The sequence below is a fragment of the Oreochromis niloticus genome, linkage group LG13, assembly GCF_001858045.2.
Source record: "Oreochromis niloticus isolate F11D_XX linkage group LG13, O_niloticus_UMD_NMBU, whole genome shotgun sequence".
Taxonomy (NCBI): domain Eukaryota; kingdom Metazoa; phylum Chordata; class Actinopteri; order Cichliformes; family Cichlidae; genus Oreochromis; species Oreochromis niloticus.
Window position 1 is genome coordinate 10,736,055 of NC_031978.2, and position 21,935 is coordinate 10,757,989.

The window sequence follows — 21,935 nt, forward strand, 5'->3', positions numbered from 1 at the left end:
GTACAGTTGTTTTTCTTCACCTGTGTTTTCTCGTTACTTTCTTCCTTATGACATATTTGCATATCCTTTTCTGTGTAGCAGTCCCTTATTTGTTATGCAAATATCTATTATTATTGAGCAGTGTCACAACGTTTCAAGTGTGATTATTATGATTATTGTTACTTTTGGGAAGTTACTATAAATACTTATTAAGCTACAGTTTTATTGTTCCCATTCCTAACCAAGCAGTACCTAAAGTGTTCTAGTGTTTCTCACGCCCGTATAAGGTTTCAGCAAGAATCTAAGAACACATTCAGTGGATTTTTCCTGCAGGTTAAAACACACACTACCTTACACACCTCCAACTTTGCCATGTGAGAAAATTCTTTTCTGGTGTGACCGGTGATTTCCTCTCCCTTGTCTTCTCTTTCTCGTGTGAGCTTGTGCTTCTAGAGCCACTCGGCAGAAATCATAAGTCATTCATAGTTTTATTTGTTCCTGTTTGGAATTTTTTTTATTATTGTCTCCAAAATGCCCCTGGTTATGCTCACAAAGAACAGATTGTAGATGCTGTTTTTTTCTCCAGTACTACTTTGTCTCTTCCCTGTATGTCATTCTCTGTCTGCTGAGCAAAGTTACATCCATTGTAGGCTAAGTGCTAACTTTTGCTGATGTTACAGTAACTTAGAAAATGTAGCAAATGTAGCAGTCTCTTACTTATTTAAAGTTAAAAGTTAACATGTAAACATCATGTTAACCAGCTTAAGATAACAAGATAGAAATATTGTTGTAATTATATAGCATAAAAATGTGTGATAAGTATTGGAGGTTCTGTGCTGAAATTACACATTGTAGTTCGCAACGGCCAAGCAAAAGCTTAGGAGCCCCATGTGTTCTCTGTCTGCCACACTCTCCCTCCTCTGTCCTCATCTGTCCTCATCTGTCCTCCTATCCTGTTATTGCTGATAGAGGGTGTGTTTGCTAGCTGCTCTTGTTGTTATTTGTTTACAAGTCAGTGTTTGTTAAAAGCTTGATCATGTTACAGGACAGCCCATGCTAGTCTCAGTCATGTTCATGCACATGACAGACATACACATGCACACACATTCAAAGACCAACAGTAGTCTAGTTTAGAGTGTCAGCTAATCCTCAAGCAGTTGCTGAGACATCAGTCTGTAGCTGAACTCCTTGGATTTTAACCTTGTGCCACAACACAGGGCTTCTTGTTTCTCACTGCCAGACCTTATATTCCTTTAACATTATTTGGTTGTGTACTTAAATAGTTTGTTGACAATAATTTCCTTTCCTTTCCTTTCCTTTCCTTTTCTTGCTGTCAACCTTTCTTATTTAATAAAAAAAAACAAACAGGCTCCACTCCTTTTGAAAAAATATCTCCTGTTTAATGTTTGATTGGCTGGTCGATGAGAAATGTGAAAGGTTCATTTGGAGGTACTTTTATAGACTGAGAGCTACAATGACAAGAACACTGTATTAGTGGGAAAAATCACAGAAAGGCCAAACTAAACATTTTCCTTTCCCTTCTGTACTTCTCCTGTCAATCAGTTTTCTCACTCCCTTTTTTTGTTTAAAATCTGCCTCATATTTGCTGTATTGCTGTCATTTAAAACTTGTGCCATGTCACTGTCATGTTTCCCTTAATGCATTTATTTCAGATTGCACTTTAATCATTCTTTTTGAGGGAAGGTTTGCCAGCACAAGATCAAATACCAGTATGTGGTGAAAATGGAATATAACACATGGGAATTAGCCTGAACACGCTCAAGTAAAGTCTGTTAAAATCTTCCATTAAAATATTTTGATAAACAGGTTTGGATGGGAAAAAAACACAGCTACATGCAGCTGTGTTAGCCTTAGAATAAATCCAGATTTTCTACTACTTTTTTAGTGTTCATCTGTCCCAAAGAGGTTTGAAAAATCCTAAGAATTCCCGTATTTGTTCTCACACACAGATGAAAGCAGTCATTTAATGTTGTTTTCTTTGCTTAACCAGTTTTTGCCATGTGTCTTTCTGTCTGTGTGTGTATGCGTCTGTACTTTAAAAATTCCCTGGTTTTGTTAATGTTTCTTTTTTCTTTTAGCACGACGTGTCAGCTGGAGCTTTGAAGACAGCATTGGATGGAGTGGTGCAGGAGTGTGTGAGCTTTGTCGGTGTGGACATTAACATCTGCTCTGAGATACTGATGAGGTAGAGTACTCAAAATGACATATCGCATAATTTGTAAAAATCAATTCAGTTTTATTTATATAGCGACAAATCACAACAGCAGTTACCTCAAGGTGCTTTAAATTGTAAGGTAGAGACCCCCCAATAACACAGAGAGAACCCCAATAATCAAACAACCCTCTTTGAGTATGCACTTGAAGACTGCTTTAGCCTGCCTTAACCATTCCAAAACCAGTTTCTCCTGTTGGAACATCCAACTGTGTCCAAGTTTTAACCATCTACCTGTTGACTGTTGGAGTTGTTGATTTTGGAGCAGGGCTTCTTTCTTGGTCAGGATCATCTTGTGAAGTTAGGACATTGTAGAAAAAAATGTAAGTGAATGCATGTACATATTTGAACCCGTATGTATGCTTTTGAGCCTGTGTTGATTAAAGAAAATCCAAAACCTCTGCACCCAATTCGTAGTGGAAACAAAAGTTGTAGTATGACGTGATTTGATATGATTTGATTGACAAGTCACTAGCCAATCATCTTGCAGTGCCCCTCAGTTTCATCGTGTACAGTTTCTAAACACTAAAATGGGGATTATACTCAGCTCAGACTTGACTGTGGGACTCACATTGCCTATGTCCGTCTTTTACACACAGTCTGTTTGCAAGATTCTTTGCCTGTGTTGTCACTGAAGATAGTTCTTATTGAGTGTGGCTGTAAACTCAGACTAGGGATACGTTAAAACAGCTCGTTTGGGACCAATGAGCTGTCTTGCTAATGTTAGATGATAATTAAGAATCAAAACATCAAACATACCTAAAAACCTTGAATACATGTCCTCACAAGCAAGTGCATGTTTGCACTCAACCACTGTGTGCTGCACAAATACATGCAGACAGAGACAAAATTCTGAAAACGAGATGAAGACGGGCTCAGACCTCTGGCATACTTTCCCTTAGCAGTCACAACATGGCAAGGCTTCATTCACACTCATGCACAGGCGCATGCATGATCTACACACACAAACACACAGATTGCCTGCCAGTTTTCTGTTTAGACTAATGCTTCACACCCTGGCCCACTTACTGGGCTGACTGGAATTAACAAAGAGGATTAGAAACAGTGGACACAATTACACTCACAGAAACATACATGCAGAAGAAGAAACATGCAAGAACACCATGCACACATGTGCTTATTTGTTACAACTTGTGCAGTATAAACATGAGTCAAAAGTAGGAAGTACAGAAATTTCATATACAAACTTTTTGCAATGGAGACAAACAGTATGAATTGAGCTGGCATTAGCTGCAAGGCAGGCATCAGGTCATCTGTTTACCTGTCTGCTCTGCAAGTGAGCTTTTTCCATTCCTCCACAAAGTTAAGCTATGCACAAACGCACACGAAACACACACAGACGTGTTGATGACTGAGGTATTATGCGGAGTGTTGACATAGCCATATGCTTTAGCATGAGTGAGTCACTGTGGGCATTAACAGAGCAGACCTAATTGAGTTTCAAATCACCTCTCGTCTTTGCTCAGCCTGAACTGGACAAATATACATGCTTAATATTGGCTTATGTGTGTCACTTGTGTTTCCAGTGCTTGCTTAAATGCCAGGTCACGGTCGCAGAATCTGCTGTTTGTTTGGTGTGGGTGTGTCTGAGGCAAATACTGTAGAGTTATTATAGGTGATCCCATAGGTATACAACCTATATGGATATCAACGAAGCTTGAGATCCTACTTATTTAATTGCCTGTCCTGTTTTGTTGCTTTAGCATCTAGTGTAGAATAATTTTAAGAAATTGTTTAAATATATCGTGAGATGAGTAATTTTTCTCCCTTCAATCTGTTGTTTTATCTCCTAGGCATGTAGCGGGCTTAAATGCGGGAAGGGCACGGAGTATCACAGAATGGAGAGAGCAGCACGGTCCCTTCATCAACAGGGAACAGCTGAAGCTGGTCAAAGGCATGGGGCCCAAGTCCTACCAGCAGTGTGCTGGCTTCATTAGAATAAACCCACAAACTCTATCCAGGTACGCACTCATATACACAGTATATCCACATAGATAGACTTAAAAGCAAGCAGACAAACACTCAAATTCTGTTGGAACAAACTGAAAAAATCGCCCTGTTTATTCATAGACATTTTGTGTTATTTAGCCATGCAGGTAGTTTAGATAAACTTGCACCCAAGTACTGAGAATTCCTCAGTGGGGCTCAGTTTGTAGTGTTCAAAGCACTAAAAATTACAGTTGAATTACCATCCAAGAGTGTGTATCGTGTATATCATGTAAAACAGAGATGGGTTGGAGAAGTTATTTATGATTTATGAGGAATGTAATTTCTTTAGAAATTATTCTAAAGAAAAAATGTTTTAGTTACTCTAGATAATCGTAATATAATAGTGTTGGGAAATACTGACAGTGTACTTGGATTATTTCAAATATCCATCCCTTCAGTTTTTCCGACATTTTTCCCTCCGAGATGATGGGGGCAGCAGTCTAAGCAGTCTAGCAACTCAGACCTCCCACTTCCAAACCACCGGTGCGTTTTCAAGCCAACGTAGAGATATGTTTCCAGGTTGCCACAGGTCTGCGGCAGGATCTCCTCCCAGTGGGATGTGCCTGAAGCACTTGTACCATCGTTATATTTGGATGGAAGCAAAATTCACAGTGCTCAGTAAAGCAAAATGCAGCATGTTTCCATGGCTTGATAGATTTTCTTTTCCCTTAATGTTTATATAAAACAATATATAGTCTTAGAGCAGGAATACTCGGGTGATTTAAAATGCATTTCTTTCTTGCCAAAACAGTGTCAGATCATCATCTAATCAGGCACCAGAAGTGCCCGAGAAACCTGCAGCTAAGAAAGGCAAGGGAAAAACTGGTGTCAACGTCTCAACCTCATTTAACCCCCTCGATCAGACCTGTATACACCCGGAGTCCTACCATGTAGCACAAAGGTACAGTACACACAAACACACACGGACACTTGAACAGCAGCCCACCCCACTGGCTAAAGCATGTTCAGGCTATGATGGAGTTGATTTTGACACCATCTCATATGGGGTTGGTTATAGTGGTGGAGGACTCTGATTTGATTTACGCAGACATGGGATACAAGAGAGGAGGCGTTGGCTGTGGTGTGTGTGTCCTTGTGTGAGAGATGATTGTTAGCGCTGCTGATGCTGATATCAGAAGCACATTGAGCATCTGTGTGTGCGTAACAGATGGACACACAAAACGGGGGGAGAGAGAGAGAGGGGGCCCTCTCTCCTCCAGCTGTAGTCACTCAACTGTGTTTAGTCTACATAAGTTCTGACACTAGTGGTTTTAAGCATTGCTCTCCTCTTGTTGATGGTGTCTGTGCATATATGTGGGGAGATGTATCTCTGTGCACACACGTGCAGATAGATTGATGTTGCTTGTATGAAACTTCCTACTTCAGTGTCTATGTGTTCAATACAGACTGCACTAGAGAGTAGTTCATCAAAGAAGTATTGGGGATCAGAGGTCTTAAAAACATCTTAAAATATAAGAGCACAAATTGCTCTTCTTTTAATACCCTCTGCACTCCTTTCTGAGCTGCATGCGTTTAGTTAAATTTATTTGTTTTTCTCTTTTATTTTTATTTATTTATTTGGCAGACACGTTTCTCGTCTATACTTTCAGCTCTCTCACTGCCCCTCCCTTTCACTCTCTCAATGGTGCCTCACATTAAAAGTTCTTTTAGCCAGAATCACCAGCCGTTTAAAGATATCTTTAGCATTTTTCCCACAGAATTTAATTCCACAATTGAAATTTCTCACTGGACATCTAATCGTTCTCTGCTTTTTTATTTTTCCTGCTGTTCAGAATTCTTAATCCTGTGTTGGCAAATGCATTATCCAGTGTTATGGCTGTATTATAATCCAAGTCTGGGAATGTACTCCATTCAGTATGGGTTTTGAAAGTATCCCAAAGTGTGTTGTGGTTTGCAGCACATCACCTGTCTCTGTAAAAATTTTCAGTACATGAAAAGCCATGTCAGGTCTTGCTCTTTTATTTTGACAGAACAGAAAATAAATAACCTTCCACTAAACTTAAAATCACAGGGTATGACAGTGATCTGGAAAATAGACCAAACTACTTGACAAGTGTATCACTCATTGGGCTAGTTTGGATGTTTTTTTTACATAAACCTTCACATTATAGCTGTAAAAGTCTTGGTGAGTTATATTCATATTCAAAGAGATACTTTGAAAATCACTAATTAGTATACTGACACAAAATCCTCTCTCAAAATCAGAACCCTAATAATCGCTGCTAATCGCTAATAATTTAATCAACTTGAATTGATTAGATTATTAGCTGTGAGAGCATCACTGAGATACCCCAAAGATTTTCTCTCCTCCTCACCTACAAATGGTGAAAACAAGGTTTAGAGGGAGAATTGTGAAGGAATGCTTGTGTGTGTTAGTGTATGTGTGTGTTTGTGTGTGTCTTTATGCTGTATAAGGAATATCATGTTCATCGCATTAGTGGAACTGGATCCTCCATTACTGCTCACAGCCTACACATCCACCCCTTTTTGTAACCATATATACACACGCGCACAAAACCAGAAACACAAGAGCACACACACAAGATTTGTTGACCTTTTTTTTTTTTACATGAAAATGTAGAATTATTTGCTCCAGTGAAAAAATGAAGAAACCCCCCCCCCCAAAAAAATCAGTAAAGCCTAATCCTGTGAGTGCATTATGTGAAATATTTAGCTGTAATCTGGTTTGAGACAGAGAGCCTCCACTGTGTGATGAATATTGTTCTCATAAGTAACAGTCGGGGCCCAATATTTCTATAACTCAAGACAGAGTGAGTCCTTGATTTGTATGCCTGGATAAAATCTGTATTAAAGCCCACCCAACGCTACATTCACACACACACATACCAAAAATACATGCACAGTGTTGGTAGTAATTATATAAGTATGAACCCAACGGTGTTGGAGGCCTCTGGACTCCCGGTACCCCTTAAATACTAACATACACCACTGAAAAATGAAATGTGAAACACACACCTACAAGTAGGGCCCTCCACCCACTAAATCTATTGTAAGATATCTCTCCTGTGCTCTTCTGTTCTTCTTATATAGATTTATAATTATTTGCTTTTATTTAGGTTTTAAGATTTTAGTATTCCTGCTAGTCGACCAATGTGCTCATACATTTAAAATTTGGATTTTGAACTTCTACCACAGTGTATATGAATTAAGGAGCAGGGAAAAAAACTTGTATGAACTTATATAAACTGTATGAACTAAAATGACTCTATAATATATATAAAGAGTTAAAATATCAGAAATTGTACTTAATGATATAATTAAACTTGGTTGCATTGTGCAAAGAAAAGCTTTACAAATGATCCTGCTTGCTTTCTTTAAAAAATTATATGTCAGCCGCCTTTTCCTGGCTTTAGTCCAACTGGGGGTCTACATGATATGTGTCTAAGCAATCAAGACACAACTATTTCTTTTCCTGTTAAAAGATATATGGTTGGAAAGTTAAGAAGATTAAAGAGACACAGGAGAGAAGACCTTATTGTTAGACAGATATCCAGTTTGGTCCAAAGGTGTTGTTTCCTTACCACTAAGTCATGTCTGGCACATACTTAGCTACTATTTTGTACCGATCAAGCTTACTGGTGTTGAGGGATTGAGTCCGCTTGTTTCCCTCTTTTGGGCGTTAGACAGGGACTTCGATGGCAGGGGCCTCTCGACTCACAGCTGTCACAAACATAGTTTGTACACAAGCTGTTTTATGTTACATCGGTACTGTCCCTCCTATTGCCAAATGAACATTTCTGAACAACGCAGTGTATGAATCAGGTTTGTGTGTGTGTTCTGGTGTGTGTCCACCTGTTGTGTCCATCATGTTGTGGACAGCTGCTGAGTCTGTTTGGCGTCAGCCTGCCAGTGAGCAACATCTATCACGGATGTTACCCAGCTGGTCCACACATGAACACATGCATAGAAACAAATGTAGTCACAGCTATCACCAAATATGGCAAGTGCCTGTTGTAAATAATATTTACAGTATGTATAATACACACACACACCTCACTTTTTTTCCATAAACCTGCTCGCTACTTTGGCTCTAATGCCAATTTGTTACTGTTTCTGTTTAGAATACAGAGAGCAGCTAATTAGTTTGGATTTATATCTCCGGCTCAGTGAATTTGAAATGGTGCGACTTGACTGTCTAGACATTATGTGGTGGGACATCGTGCTGGAATCAAGTGATAAAAGTGTGGCTGACAGACACGAAGTCCAGCCTTAGCACAGTGGAGGCAGTTTCATAAAACAAGGTGTCAGAGCGTTTACAGCCCAATGAGGATTTACCTGATTTACCAGGGGTAAATTAAATATGTGTTTTTGCATCCAACACAGAAAACTCCACCTTGACAACTCACAACTTTTTGCGTATTACTCACACACCTCTGCCGCTCTCCCTATTTTTCCCCAGTGTCTGCTCACTTTTCCTGCATAAGCTTAATATGTTTTTTTCCTTTTTTCCCCTGCATTTTTCCAGCATCTTTTTTTCCCTCTGTTTTTACCTTTACTTTTTGTCATCTACTCTTAGACCCCAGTCATGCAAGCCTAGAGATGGGTCAGTGACACCTCCTGGCAAATATCTGTCGCTAATGGAAGGGTGTTTATTCCCTGACTGGTTGGCAAGTGGTTGCTGGACTTTGCTGGTAGTCACAAGGTGAAACTGGTTTAAAATAGTTACCTGATGCAGAACCAAAAACCTCCTTGCAAGTTCTTTGGTGGTTGTTTGTAGTTTGCACAGTCAATGCCTTGTCTGCAAAAAACTTGCCAACTACTCCCCTACTGGTAGCGACACTTTGCAATTAGCAATACAAACTGGAGATGGAGCATCACATGAGCAGATTGTGGTGAGGCGTTTTCCTAATATTTTTGTGCTAGTTTATGGAATACATTGCTAGAAAGATAGATCCCAACATTTTGCCTTTTCAGTATAACTGTAGCACACTAAACTCTAGTAAATGATAATGATATCTGAATTTCTAAATTCCTGAAAATGAGTATCTATTATTGGTAAGGCTGTATGAAGTCAAGTAGGTTTGTGGTTTTATTTCTAAGCTTAAATTTCTGCACATGTCTCTCCTGTCCAGATTTCTGTCTCTTGTGGGTGGGAGTGTGGACCAAATTGGGAGTACAACCCTGAAACACTGTGTGGAGAACAAAGTTAAGACAAGCAGTGTAGAGGAGCTGGCTCGCACCCTGGACACCACACCCGAGACCCTCAAACTCATTATAGACGGCCTGACGCAGCCCCCCGGGTTTGACATACGACAAAGTAAGACTCCGGCCACTCACTGATATATTGATATCAATTCAATCTGAAGAAGAATACAAAGGACAATGTGAAAAATGCTGAAGGAAAAACATGTTAATGCATGTAAACATGTTGGTTTTAATAGGAAAATGAGACGTTGACATTAAGATGTTTACATAAATGTTACTTTCACTTTATTATTTAAAAGGCATTTAAATAGAAGAAAGCCAATGAAACATATGTATGGATATCCTTGATCATTCATGTTTTTTTTTTTACATATATTCCCTTATATCTCAAAACTATCAATATTTTGAATCGTATAAAAATGTTGTAGACTACACGTATCTGCAGCCTATCAGTCACAGTAACTTCCCTTAGCCTCTCATCTTTCCTTCATGATGTCCTTTATAGGTCCCCACTGACTGATAGAAAATCAAACTTGTATTCATCCAGCTCTTTGAGTGTCCTGCTAGTTATGACACACACTGACTTTTCTTGCCTTTACTATAATAGGCATGTCTTGGCAGTGTAACTTGATAGGATCTGACAGTGCTGTGGCTTCCTCCCTGTAGCCCCACAATACAAGCAGTGTGTTTCTGACAGGGTGTGATGGGTCCAACAGACTGTGTTGTTGGACAGAGTCTCGTTGCAGACACACACGTACAAAATGCACAAAGAACTCTGTTTTTCTCCTTAATCTGAAACGCTTCAGTTCAGGCACATACAAACATACCACTAAAACCCCATCCATAGTTACAAACTGTTGCTGTAGCTCAAATTTGTTTTCTCAAGGAAAATAAATAGGACACATCTCTTGCTCTTCTGTTTTTGATTAAGCAGCCTATTTATTGCTAATGAGGAAATATAAGTCAGCATCGACTCTCAAATCCTGATTAAAAATGGCACAGAGCACTTTAATATTTGCGCAACATATTTTTCTTTGACTGTCTTCCCCAAAACTGGAAAAACAAAGATGTAAGTACAAAACACTAATTATTTTCAGACTGGCTAGTTAAATGCTATTTTATGTGAAGAGGAAAGAAGTCAAGTCTACCCACTTATTGCTGGCTAACTCGTCTTAAAATTGAGGAACGCAGCTTCAAAGTTCATTCTCAGGTTGGCCCTATTCGGTTGCAGTACACTACGCTTGGCCTCATAGCCAGTGCTCAGCTGAATAAACAGATGGGCCAAGACTACTGCATGAAATCAGTGCTGTTGGGAGGATAATTGGACGGGACTATTTCCTAGAGCACAGTCCTTCCTAGTTTGTGTTAGTACTTCAGACAGGAAACAGGTCTTATGAGCAGGCAAAGTGGAAAGTGGGGTTTGATACATTGCTGATAAACGTATGTAGATATTGAGTGACTGCTCAAAATGTTATCTGTTTGTCATGTCTGCCTCATCACCAAATTTTTCTGCATTCCCTTGTCCCACTTTTTACTCCCAAACACTTCGACTGACTGCCCCTTGTGTATTATTTTGTCATTGATATCGCTCCACACCTTGCATCTAGCTATCTTTTTGTCATTCCCAGATTTTGGACAAGCAGACTTTAAGCGGGGCGTTGTGTCCATGAGTGATCTGCGGGTAGGTGCGGTGCTGACAGGCCGTGTGGACAACACTGCTCTGTTCGGGGCTTTTGTAGATATTGGCGTTGGCCGTGCAGGCCTCATCCACAAGAGCAACATCACCCTGGACAAGCTGCCTGTCAGCCAGCGTCGTCGCAGCCTGGCTCTAGGACCTGGGGAGCGAGTGGAGGTCCGGGTCCTGAATGTTGACCTTCAGAGGGGACGGATTGGGCTGGACCTGATCAGGGTCTTGCAATAGAGTCACTTAATACCTGTGATTGTCACTAGAAGTGTGACAGGAAATTACAGGTTTTAAGCTGCTAAGGCCTCAGATACACAGACCTTGGTCAGTGACCCCCCTGGCAGTCTCTGATTCTTAGGGTAAAATGTCTGTTCTGTGACCCGCTGACAAGTAATTCCTGAAGGCTGGTAGCAGTCAGTGGGAGCTGCAACAGAAACGTGCTTGTTATTTCTTTGGTTACTGGGAGATTATTGTGTACAACAATAAATTACATGGAAGACATCAACTTGTCTGCAAATGTGCGCCATTTAATGTTTGAGTTGTTGTAAAACTTGAAAAAGTGCAAAACAACTGGAAACGGGAAATGTTCCCGTTGTGCCTTACCACTGCAACCAACACTTGAATTGAATTGAATTCCTCAGGCAACAACTTAACAACCAGTCGGGGAATACACATTTTACCCCCCATGACCAGTGCTCCTCAGATGGTTGCCGACCAGTCTCGAAGCCTGTGTGACTAGTGCCTAACTTGGCTAGTTTTAAAATGATCCATTATTCAGAAATAAAAGCAAAATTTTCAAGTCATGTTTAACAGTTAGGACACTTCATTTGGGACTTGTTCTCAGTCTGTTTGTCATTTAGATGGGTCCTTTGCTCGGGCAGAGCATTACACTTGTTTGCCCAACTAAAGGCAGAAATATGTTTTCTGATCATGAACGAAGACTCTGATTAGATAACTTAGTGAGATGATATCACAATTATTTGCAATTTAGTTGTTTGTAATGCTGAATACGACATACTTGAGTGACTATTGCTAATGTTTGTAATACTTGGTATTCTCATTATTCTCTACTTGAATAAAAGAAAATCAGTTCTTCACAATGTTCTTTATCTTCTGATTTGAGCAGTTGTTATTGTCTTTTGGATACCTTAAAGAAAACCATTTGAACAAACAGACTGAAATTGTGCTCAGTGTTGTTTCATGTGCAGTTGATGGTTTGACATTAAGATATTTAAAGTATGTATGTATGTATATATATATAATATATAAATATTGTGTTCCTGATGAAAAAGAACAATTTCAGCAAATTGTGTTATATGATATGCTTCACTTTTGTGAGGAGATGAGGAGACGCACGAGTGAAGGTGGGGGATGAGTGGGAAGCACGCTGGCATGAGTCATGGATAAACTGAAGGTGTAAGAAATCAAGGACCTTATGTATCAAGAGATGAAAAAACAAGTAAAAGAAGCAAGTTTTTCCTCCACATGCACCGGAAAATGTGAAAAGACAGAATGAAGGAGGGTATGTTGAAGCAGAGGCAGCGATAGTAGGAGGAGGTGGGAGTGTTTCTGTATTCCAGACTGCGGTAAAGCCTGAAGGCTTTTTAGGCTTGGTCCCAGACACAATTATCCAAACACACACTAATCAGCTGCTTCAAAATTAATCCCAGACTCCCTATCCACATTATCTAATTTGTTTGTTTTTATGAAACTAGAATAAATAAAAAATGTAAAAATACATGAAATATGGTTCTGAGAAAGCCTGAGGTCCCCTGTGCTAAACCTTACACTGGATGCAGAATACCTAATCACTCTTAGCACTGCTGCTTCACTGTTTCCCCTTGGGGAAACAAATGGAATATATTCTATACGCACAAATACAAAGAGATGTTCGATCAAGATTAATCAGTAGTGGCAGTTTGCTTGGTGATGATATACGAAAACTGCACACAAATACAGACTAGGTTCACTTACTGTGCTTCGCTCTACTTTTAGGGAATTTTTTGTTCCAGTCAAGGTGCCTTATTACATTTGATGTTAACTCCACTTGTCAGTTATTTGCTTTTGTTTGTTTTGAACTCATATCTTGTAGCTTGGCAGTTTCTTGTTTTAATGTTGCAGTGTTTTTGTCTTGGGGAACGCAACTATTTGTGCAAGTAAACACAGCTTCCCTCAGCACCATTCCTGCCTTTCCTGCCTTTAATTTTCCTCCCTGTACTAAACGTGAGCACACAGATGGGACAGTCAATCTGGCAGCCAGCTACTCCCGCACCTTGGAGTTTTTGCCAAACACTGACCAGTAATGAATCTGCGATAAGAAGCAGAGTATCTGCAGGAGCGGTTGTGTAGTTCTCTGTTATCCACTGCTGCACTGGTTCTCGACTGTTGCGTTGTGGAGTGAGCTCAGGTGTGCCTTGAGGTTTTGGTGAAATGTGAAGAAAATTGATTGTAAGAAAGCTGCTGAACAAGTGTCACACTTTCACTCATAAAGCATGATGGCTATTTGCGGTTTCACAAGTCAAATTAACAAAGAGAAACAGCCCATTTTGCTGTGTTGGGCCCTCTTTCAGCATCTTTTGTTGCACAGGTGGATATGAAATTAACTTTTTTTTTTATTTAACGAAAGCGTAGAGAGAATAGTTCTCACAGCTAGTAAATGCATCCTGCTAAGCAAACACTGAGTAGAAAATATGTCTTTCTCTGCTGATCTCAGATTTCTCAGACCACCTGATAGACATCTAATCACTGTTTGCAACCAATAACCAATAATAGTTGTAAAAAGTGCCATAGATTTGGTCTTACTTGCAATTGTATCAAGCTCTGCTTAACACTTCTCCATTTTTGTGGGACTTTGCAAATACTGGAGTAGATAAAACAGAACTTTCTGGTGCGTTTGGTGCTGGCAGACTTTATTAAACACGTCTGTGTCCTCTGAAGGTCAAATCATTAAACCCTCTTAAATGACATTACCTGGCAATTGAGCATGTGGAGGATTATATATACTTTTTATTGTTAACTCCTGATTGTAGTTTTAAGAAAAACCAATTGAGTTTGTAAGAGTGCAAGAGTTTTGTAACTGACAGACGTTTTTACCCATTGAAGCCCATACAGTGAACACATCATGTGTGAAAAGCCACAGCACATGTGAAAGGAGTTTGTGAAAAGCAGGAATTACATTTTCCTGTCCCATTTGTTAAAGCTCAACACAAACGTCAGTTAGATTAAAAAGCAAAACTCTCTCTTATATCCCTGTTTTCCAACCTTAGGTGACACAGTGAAAAATTCCAGATAGACGTAGGGGTGAGAAAGACTTTTGCTCTTGGCATTACTTGTGAAAAACAGAAGTAAAGTATAGACAGAGGAGAGATGGATGAATGGAAGTAGGAGAGAGAGGGATGGAATGAGACAGGAAATGAAAGGCTTTCTCCGGTTTCACTCCCTGTGACCTCATCAGTGTGATCATGGGTTTTATGAGCTTTCCCTCTCGACGCCCACACACCACCTCACACGTGCCAGGACACACACACTCAGTCACACACACTTCAGGCCCTATATTTCATTCCCTGGCTCAAAGACAAACACACGGTACATGTGTTTTTGTCTCTTTGTCTGTTCATTTTCTCACACTCTCTTTGTCAAGGTTTCACATAGTTAATCACACACCAAGATGTTCAAAAAGCTGAGATTCACTTAAAGGCTCTGATATACAAATACTGACAGTGAAGGAAAAATGTCTGAAAGTATGAGGCACTTTAAATTAAATAAAACATTAGCATAGGCCACAGCATTAGCTGCGCACACTCTGCAGGCATCACTGAGATGTGGATTTGGCTTTTTGCATTTCATGTTACCAACTGAGCTTAAGCTGGCTTATCCACTAAATCGAAAGATAAGTGGCAGTGAATGTGTAACCAGCTGATTATTAGCCAACAGTAAGTGAAATTAACTTCTGAATAATCTCTAAAGCACTTTTATGCTTCCTCCTTTACCCTCTTCTTTTTTCTTGGGGTCACGTCTCGTGCTGATATTCATTCCCCAACCCTGTGCTCTTTAAACAACAGCTATGTCACTTAGATTTCCTAGTCTCCAACAGCCTTACCACTTATCTCCATAAAGTGGGTAATGACTTAAGACTGTGTGTTTATTTTAATCAGTATTAAATCTTCTTGGAGTCGAAACGTAGCAGAAGGTTACCAGCAGACGGGGTACTGCATGCCAAAAAAAAAAGTCCTGTTAGCCCTGATTCCAGCCTAGGGAAATATTTTCATAGGTGCCAGGTGTTCACTTGACATTATCCACATATATATGGAATATAGTAAATTATATTTTGATTGCCATTCTTTTGTTTTTGCGGGAAATTTTACATTACACATTTCTTAAGTTTTATGAATACAGAATAATTTACAAGCTTAACACTGCAGGGAATAAAACTGAAGGTCGCTAGCTTCACAAATGTTAACATAAACCATCAGCTGACTTAGGGGTACACTACAAAGGAAGTTCAACAAAGTTTGCCTTCCTTTGTGTTTGTTAACTTGACAAAACTTAAAATCCCAGTCAGAGATAATATCGTATCACAACGGTTCTTTTTTCAACCCAGGCTTTCTGCTTCACGCTTACATAAAAGGGGACCATTTAATTTTTCTTCCAAAGAAAATAAATTCAGTGAGCGTCACCTAGTCGAGCCCTAGCCATCAGCAGAGAAACATGATGATTGCTAAAGATGATGAAAATAATATATAACAAAATGAAACACTGGTGCTAAATAAGACGAACGTGGAGAAAATCCCTAACTTTTCAAATACACGATAATCAGCAGCATGCCAAGTGTTTTAAAAAAAGAAAATTATCTTTACTTATATTTATTTTAGTGCTCTTTGCACTCTCAGTACTGCAGTTTAGACTTAACATGGTTCTCCAGCCCATTAATCTCTATTCCTATTAAACCCCTCAGCAGGGTCATTTATTTCTTGAACATTACTTTCATGTTGTTTTGATTCAGATATAATATAGTGATTTTTATTTTTGTCATCATTTATTGGTCCAGTAAGCAGTTTTGGTGTTCTTCTTTATTACTCTATTGTTCAGTTATTTAGACAGACCTTAAATTTTTTTAAAATTGCTTTTTCTTCTTCTTCTTCTTTTTTACCTAAAAATACAGGTGTAACTACTTCGGAAGCTGTTTAAACAACACTGAAACAGTTTTTTTCTTGTTAGATAGAAATGGGCACATTCCACATAAAGAGGTCCCAGTTAACATTTTTAGCATTTCAGCCATAAATCTAATTGAGTTAATATGTTTATGTGTTTATGGATGTATTGAAGTTGGTTGCAAAAATGCACCTTATATGCCGAACTCTCACAACACACAAACATACACTTTGGTGAATAGTTAGGTAAACACAGATACAGCTCCATATACATGGCTTCCTCCAGAGTAGCACAGTAAGGGATAACAAGGCCTCTTCCTGTTCCCGGGTCATGACCATGGTTAGTGCTTAAAGTGATTGACAGCTGAATGTTTGGGTTAGGCTGCCATCTCTGGGGATTTACTAAAGGCAAAGCCTCAAGTGTAGGACACAGGCAAGACATCACTCATATACAGACCTATGGTGTCAAAGCATGTGCAAACACATACAAACACATACAGACAGACTGTCTAGGCAATCCCTCCTCCACATATGACACACAAACACATCAAACACATATACTGAGAGTGTACGAGAATATCTCACTAACATATCTTATGTTCATCCCACTGGGAACTCAGTCTGAGACCATGGGGAGGAAGGAAGTGGGGACTTAGAGGGAATTCATTCACACTTAAGGTGCAGCATGTAGTATTACTGGCAGCTCATGATGATTCTCCTTTTTTTGTTTTTTATCTGAAGCAAGGTGGATAACTCATTGATTATTTTAATTAGCATCATGTACTGCTGTATCCACCAGTCTCTGTGATTATATGATTTTATACATTGGATTGCCTGTAGTGTCATCTAAAGCACAGCTCTTCAAAACAAAAACGTGAGATCTAATGACCTAACTTAGCTCTTGGTGACCAAGCTGACACCATAGGGATTTTTTTGTTTTTTTGTTTGTCTGTTTTTTTTAAAAAAAAAAATAGGAACTTTCATGTCCAAGAAAATTAATGGTAAACTAATGGATACTAATGTCTCATTCTGTTCTGGACTGTGGGCAACTTTCACTGGAAAATCTGGAAAATCAATGGTTAGTCACGGAAAAAAACTCATGTAGATTTTCTGCTGTTGCTTTTAATAGTTTGTGAAATTTTACAAAAGTGTTATGGGACTTCAATTTATGGAAATCAATCTGTAACACTAAAAGTAATCTTTGAAACTGTCTTAAACAAAGAAAGAACAAAACAAAAAAGAACAAAAGCAATGTGGTTGTGTCGTAATCATTAGCACTTCAGACCACGCTCTGCTACAGCGCAGCTGCTACTGTATTAAGAACCATCTCCTGTCCCGTGTGAGCCCCTTAAGGCACACACAGGGTTAGCTAGATTTGGCAGTTGTTTGTTTAGCTGTGTGTTACAGCAAGCCATTAATACTGAGACCTAATAGTGCTGTCAGTAGCATTAACACACATGGGAGCAATTTCCTTGACACAGATTACACAAGGACATAGGCTCCCAAACTAGTGCTTCCTGAACATGGATTTAACCTGGAGTTATAATCTTAGGGGTGTGGTGCACCTTTCAAGGAAGATGGATAAACCTTGTAAAATATTTTAAATTAAGTTCTAAAAATTAATTATTTTGCGAATTCACTGAAAGGAGATTTTCACCCTCTCTGTCGTAAATTCTGTAGTTTTATTAAAATCATGTTCCAGTTACATTTGATTCTACAGAAAATCAGCTGCAGCTTACAACTGCAAAAAAGGAAGTAAATGATCACAATAAGTATATTGCAATCAAAGATGACAGTGCTGTCCATTTTCTTTCCATACCAAAGAAATTGAAAGTGGACTGTGCTTATTTCGCAACTTTCTACTAAATTTGTGCACTGAAAGTGGAAACTCTCATGCACCGAATACTGTACCTATACCAAAGCACTTTTATGTAATATTCACACGTACACTTACACTCTGTTGGATGCATCAAGGGATAACTCGGAGTTCTGTATCTTGCCCAAGGATACTTGACATATAGACAGGAGGAGTCGGGCATCAATCCACCGTCCTTCTGATTGGTAGGTAACCTGCTCTAGCACCTGAGCCCCCAAAGTGAAGTCATGAAGAATCAAAGAAACCAAGTTCTTTCACAGATCTAGTAGTGCAGCAAAATATCTTTGCTAGCTCAGCAAGTTACAGGTAGCCTAGCAATGAATCTTCTCTTCATTTTTTTTTTATTAGCAAATTGTATATTTTGGCACAGTTCTGGATTAAAGGGTCACCCTGCTGTAGCCATGTGTAACTCAGACAGTTTTTCTTTTAGTATGATTATTTTTTTTTGGTTTGATTATTTCATCATTGATTTCTCTTTTTATCCTCATCTGCACAGGCACTGTGAAATGAGCCCCTTTCATGAAGTTTACTGCTTAACAGCTGCAGAATCATCCCCTCTGCATTGTTGCACGGCACAAAGCGCTCTTATTTGTGAGGCTTAAAGTACACCAACAGGAGATGTATTGATTTGTATCTGGTGAACAATGGCTGTGCTCACAGCAGCTAGACTTTGTAGCGCATTCTTTGAACCCCCCAGAAATGTGTAGAAAAAAGGAATTCAAACAGTGGGTGGCACTTTTTTAAACTCCAAAAAACTAATTTTTCACAGATGTGCTGTAAAAGGTAAATAATGGGTTCTTACAGTGCATGTATTGTTGCAGCCTGTAGTCGTGTCTCATATACTGTATATGAGACCTTTTTTGCATCCATTTTTGAGGATATATTAGGTTTTGCAGATATAGTTTTAAATCTAATTGACACCAGTGACACCATTTCAGCTGTCCACTAATACAGATACATTTATAAATCCCCAACAACTGAGTAATGAAATTAAATGTTTTTTATTTGATCTTCTGCCTTGCAGTCGTTAAAAATATTGACATTGTTTCAAAAGTTTTCATTTCAGTTAATTTATATATTCATGGTATATCAGCATTTAAAAAAAATTTGAATTCATTTTTCCCCCCATTTTTTCAGAAAGTGATCCTGAATCCTCTCAGACAGAAAAAAGGACTATCAGCAAAAGCATATTCCATGAGAAGTTTTTCTTTTTTTCCACTATTTGCTTCTGAGGATATTTCCAGTTGTTTTAGTTTATTTTGCCCCATTTTGGTTTGTGTGTAATGGTGGAGAAACACTGAACAATTTATTTTTCCTCAGGGGAAAAATTGCATTGTTGGATAAACTCAGAGAGAAGGCCTACAAAGATGGATTTTTTTAAAAAGTTTTTTGTCAGATAAATAATGAAATGTATACCTTTTCAATCACCAAAGAAGAATGAAGATTGTTTTCATCTCATATTGTTTTTGGCAAACAAAATCAGTTGCCTGTCATTTTATTGAGAAATTACTTGATTTCTAAAACATGATACGGTTGTAAACAAGGGAAACTTTTTCGGTCTAGCTGCTGCTTGTGATTGACTCAAAATCTATCACCTCTACAAAGAAAACCACTTGACATAGATACATAACATATGTCTGTAGCTATCAAGAGAGAGAGGTTTAGATATATATTATATATCTATAGAGATATAGATATAAGCAGACCTAAACATTATTTAAGTTGAAGTAGAAACAGTGTTTAGAACGTTTTTTTTTTTTTTTTTTATACAAGTGAGAATAGAAATTACTTTCTGAAAAAGGAAGCTTGCACAGAACTCTATGGCTGCAAAATGACTTATTGATTATCACCCTTCCACCAAAGTGTTTACCAACTGGTATTAGGTATTTGTACTGATTGACTGATTAGTTTTCACCAAACATCATGCTGTGCATTATGACAAAAATCTCCACTGGACTTTGTTCCAAAAATTTTCTCACTGTTATTTTGGAAACTTTTATAGAGATAGTCACACTTGCTTGTGAAATAAGAGCACCTGGCTGCCTCCTAATTCCTATGTTAGCAGTAACAGTGTGCCTATTTTTCACAAGACTGCATGGAGTCCTGTAAAAACTTTCTTTTTTGCATAACGTATTAACAAAAAGCAAACTATTAGTAGATTAACTCCATTTTAATTAAATGTTTTCACTTTGTTGTTGTTTGTTTGTTGTGGGATTAGAGACAATTTGAAAAGAAAAAATGTTCTAGTGCCAACATAGCAGGGTACATAGCTAGAAGAGACACTTCCACACTAGCATTGTCTTATTTGACTTTGACTCAACCAGCAATTACCAAGCTACTCTGGAGTGATCAGTAAAAATGAATGTACAGTGTTTCTGTTGTTTTTGGTAGCTGCTGCTCATCATGTTAAAAAGGGAATGCAGACAAACAAAAAAGAAAAAACCCCAAAACAAATAAACCAGTGCCAGTTTGATGATATGAAAGATCCCTTTTGACTATGGATGTTAAAGTTTCCACTGGCTACTATACAGTTATATAGATTTATGCTAAGAGATGTTGAGATTTTTTCTTTCTTCTTCTATTTTTTAAAGAAATTCCTTGTTGGTTGATTTTCAACAGTATCACCTGTGTTTGATGTTTTCCATGTTCAGCCAGTAACAACATGAATCGTGTCAGGACACAGTAGATTTGCAGACTGATTTTTCAGTTTTGCTCCAGTATAAATCTTGCCATGGAAAAGTATGTCAATTCAGCTTTTTGTCTTTTGTTAATTTATTGTACCTTTTGGACAGATTAAAAACAAAAGCTTCAGAATTTGGAAAGGAAAAGAAATCTCGCCTCCCAACTCACTCACATGTGGATTCATTCCAGTGAAACATGAGAAGGTAATTAAACATAATGAAGATCTATGCAGAACCAAATAGCCTGTGAGGGCTAGAAAGAGAGAGACAGGAAGAGAGAGAACGAGAAAGAGCGGTGCAGGTTTAGAAATTGTCTTGTTATATAGTGTGTGCGTGTGTGTGTGTGTGTGTGTCTGTGTGTACATATCCTCACCTGCCTGTGGAAAAACCCAGTGGTTTGGTGTGGTTTCCTGGGAATACACTTCCTCTCTGTTCCATCTGTTCCACCACACATCACCCAATCAATCGCTAACCTGATACCCATGCTGTTCATCCTGCCAGCCAATTGGAGGAGCCATTGGCGGTCATGTGATACTCCAGAGACAGTTGGCAGCCCATTTGTAATGTACAGTTAACGGTATAATGGTATTTCTGCTCCACTGGAAACCACTAGAGTTTCTTTGTGTTTTGTGTGTGTGTGTGTGTGTGTGTGTGTGTGTGTGTGTGTGTGTCTAATGATAAGTCCACTCTTAGATTCTTCAGGATGGCTTTTATATTCTTTGACAGTTAACAGTATGTGTTGCAAATGTCTGTGTGTTTGCACACAGGCTATATCACGTTGCATTTCTGTCTGCATACTGACCATGCATCATAAGTCAGAGTTGCATTTTTTACTTATTCTATAGTTGCAGTATACAGTATTACAGTATTTGACACACTTTTTGGGGGAATCAGGTTTACGTATGTGCAAATGACTCAAAGGTTTACCTGCCAAAGTTTCACGCGAATGAACGCTAACACCTTTGTTGATAATCTGAGGTTTGCAACTACAAGATTGTTCTCTTTTTCCCTTAATGTCTTTCTTTTAATCCCCCCATTTTTGTATTTAGTGTGCACATGTGCACCTTGGTAGTTCCCTATTTATTTACATAAACAGTGCCTGAATTTCACATCTGAGTCATTTTAATCAAAACTT

General features: G+C 38.7%; 1 protein-coding gene across 2 annotated transcripts in view; it reads left to right on the top strand.

Annotated features, from left to right (window-relative positions):
• srbd1 (S1 RNA binding domain 1) overlaps positions 1-12,565 on the top strand; it is a 53,268-nt gene extending 40,703 nt beyond the window's left edge. The window contains exons 17-21 of one of the 2 annotated variants that reach the window (XR_002064392.2): positions 2,079-2,185; positions 4,027-4,194; positions 4,974-5,123; positions 8,781-9,096; positions 9,337-9,461. Coding sequence is in view for 1 of the 2 variants with exons in the window: in XM_005474349.4 (XP_005474406.2) it covers positions 2,079-2,185; positions 4,027-4,194; positions 4,974-5,123; positions 9,337-9,521; positions 11,038-11,330 (903 nt within the window). In the remaining variant the exon portion in view is untranslated. Of the gene's footprint in view, positions 1-2,078; positions 2,186-4,026; positions 4,195-4,973; positions 5,124-8,780; positions 9,097-9,336; positions 9,522-11,037 lie in introns of those variants that run through there. The other variant, XM_005474349.4, reaches the window with a different exon arrangement.
• The last annotated feature ends 9,370 nt before the right edge of the window (positions 12,566-21,935 follow it).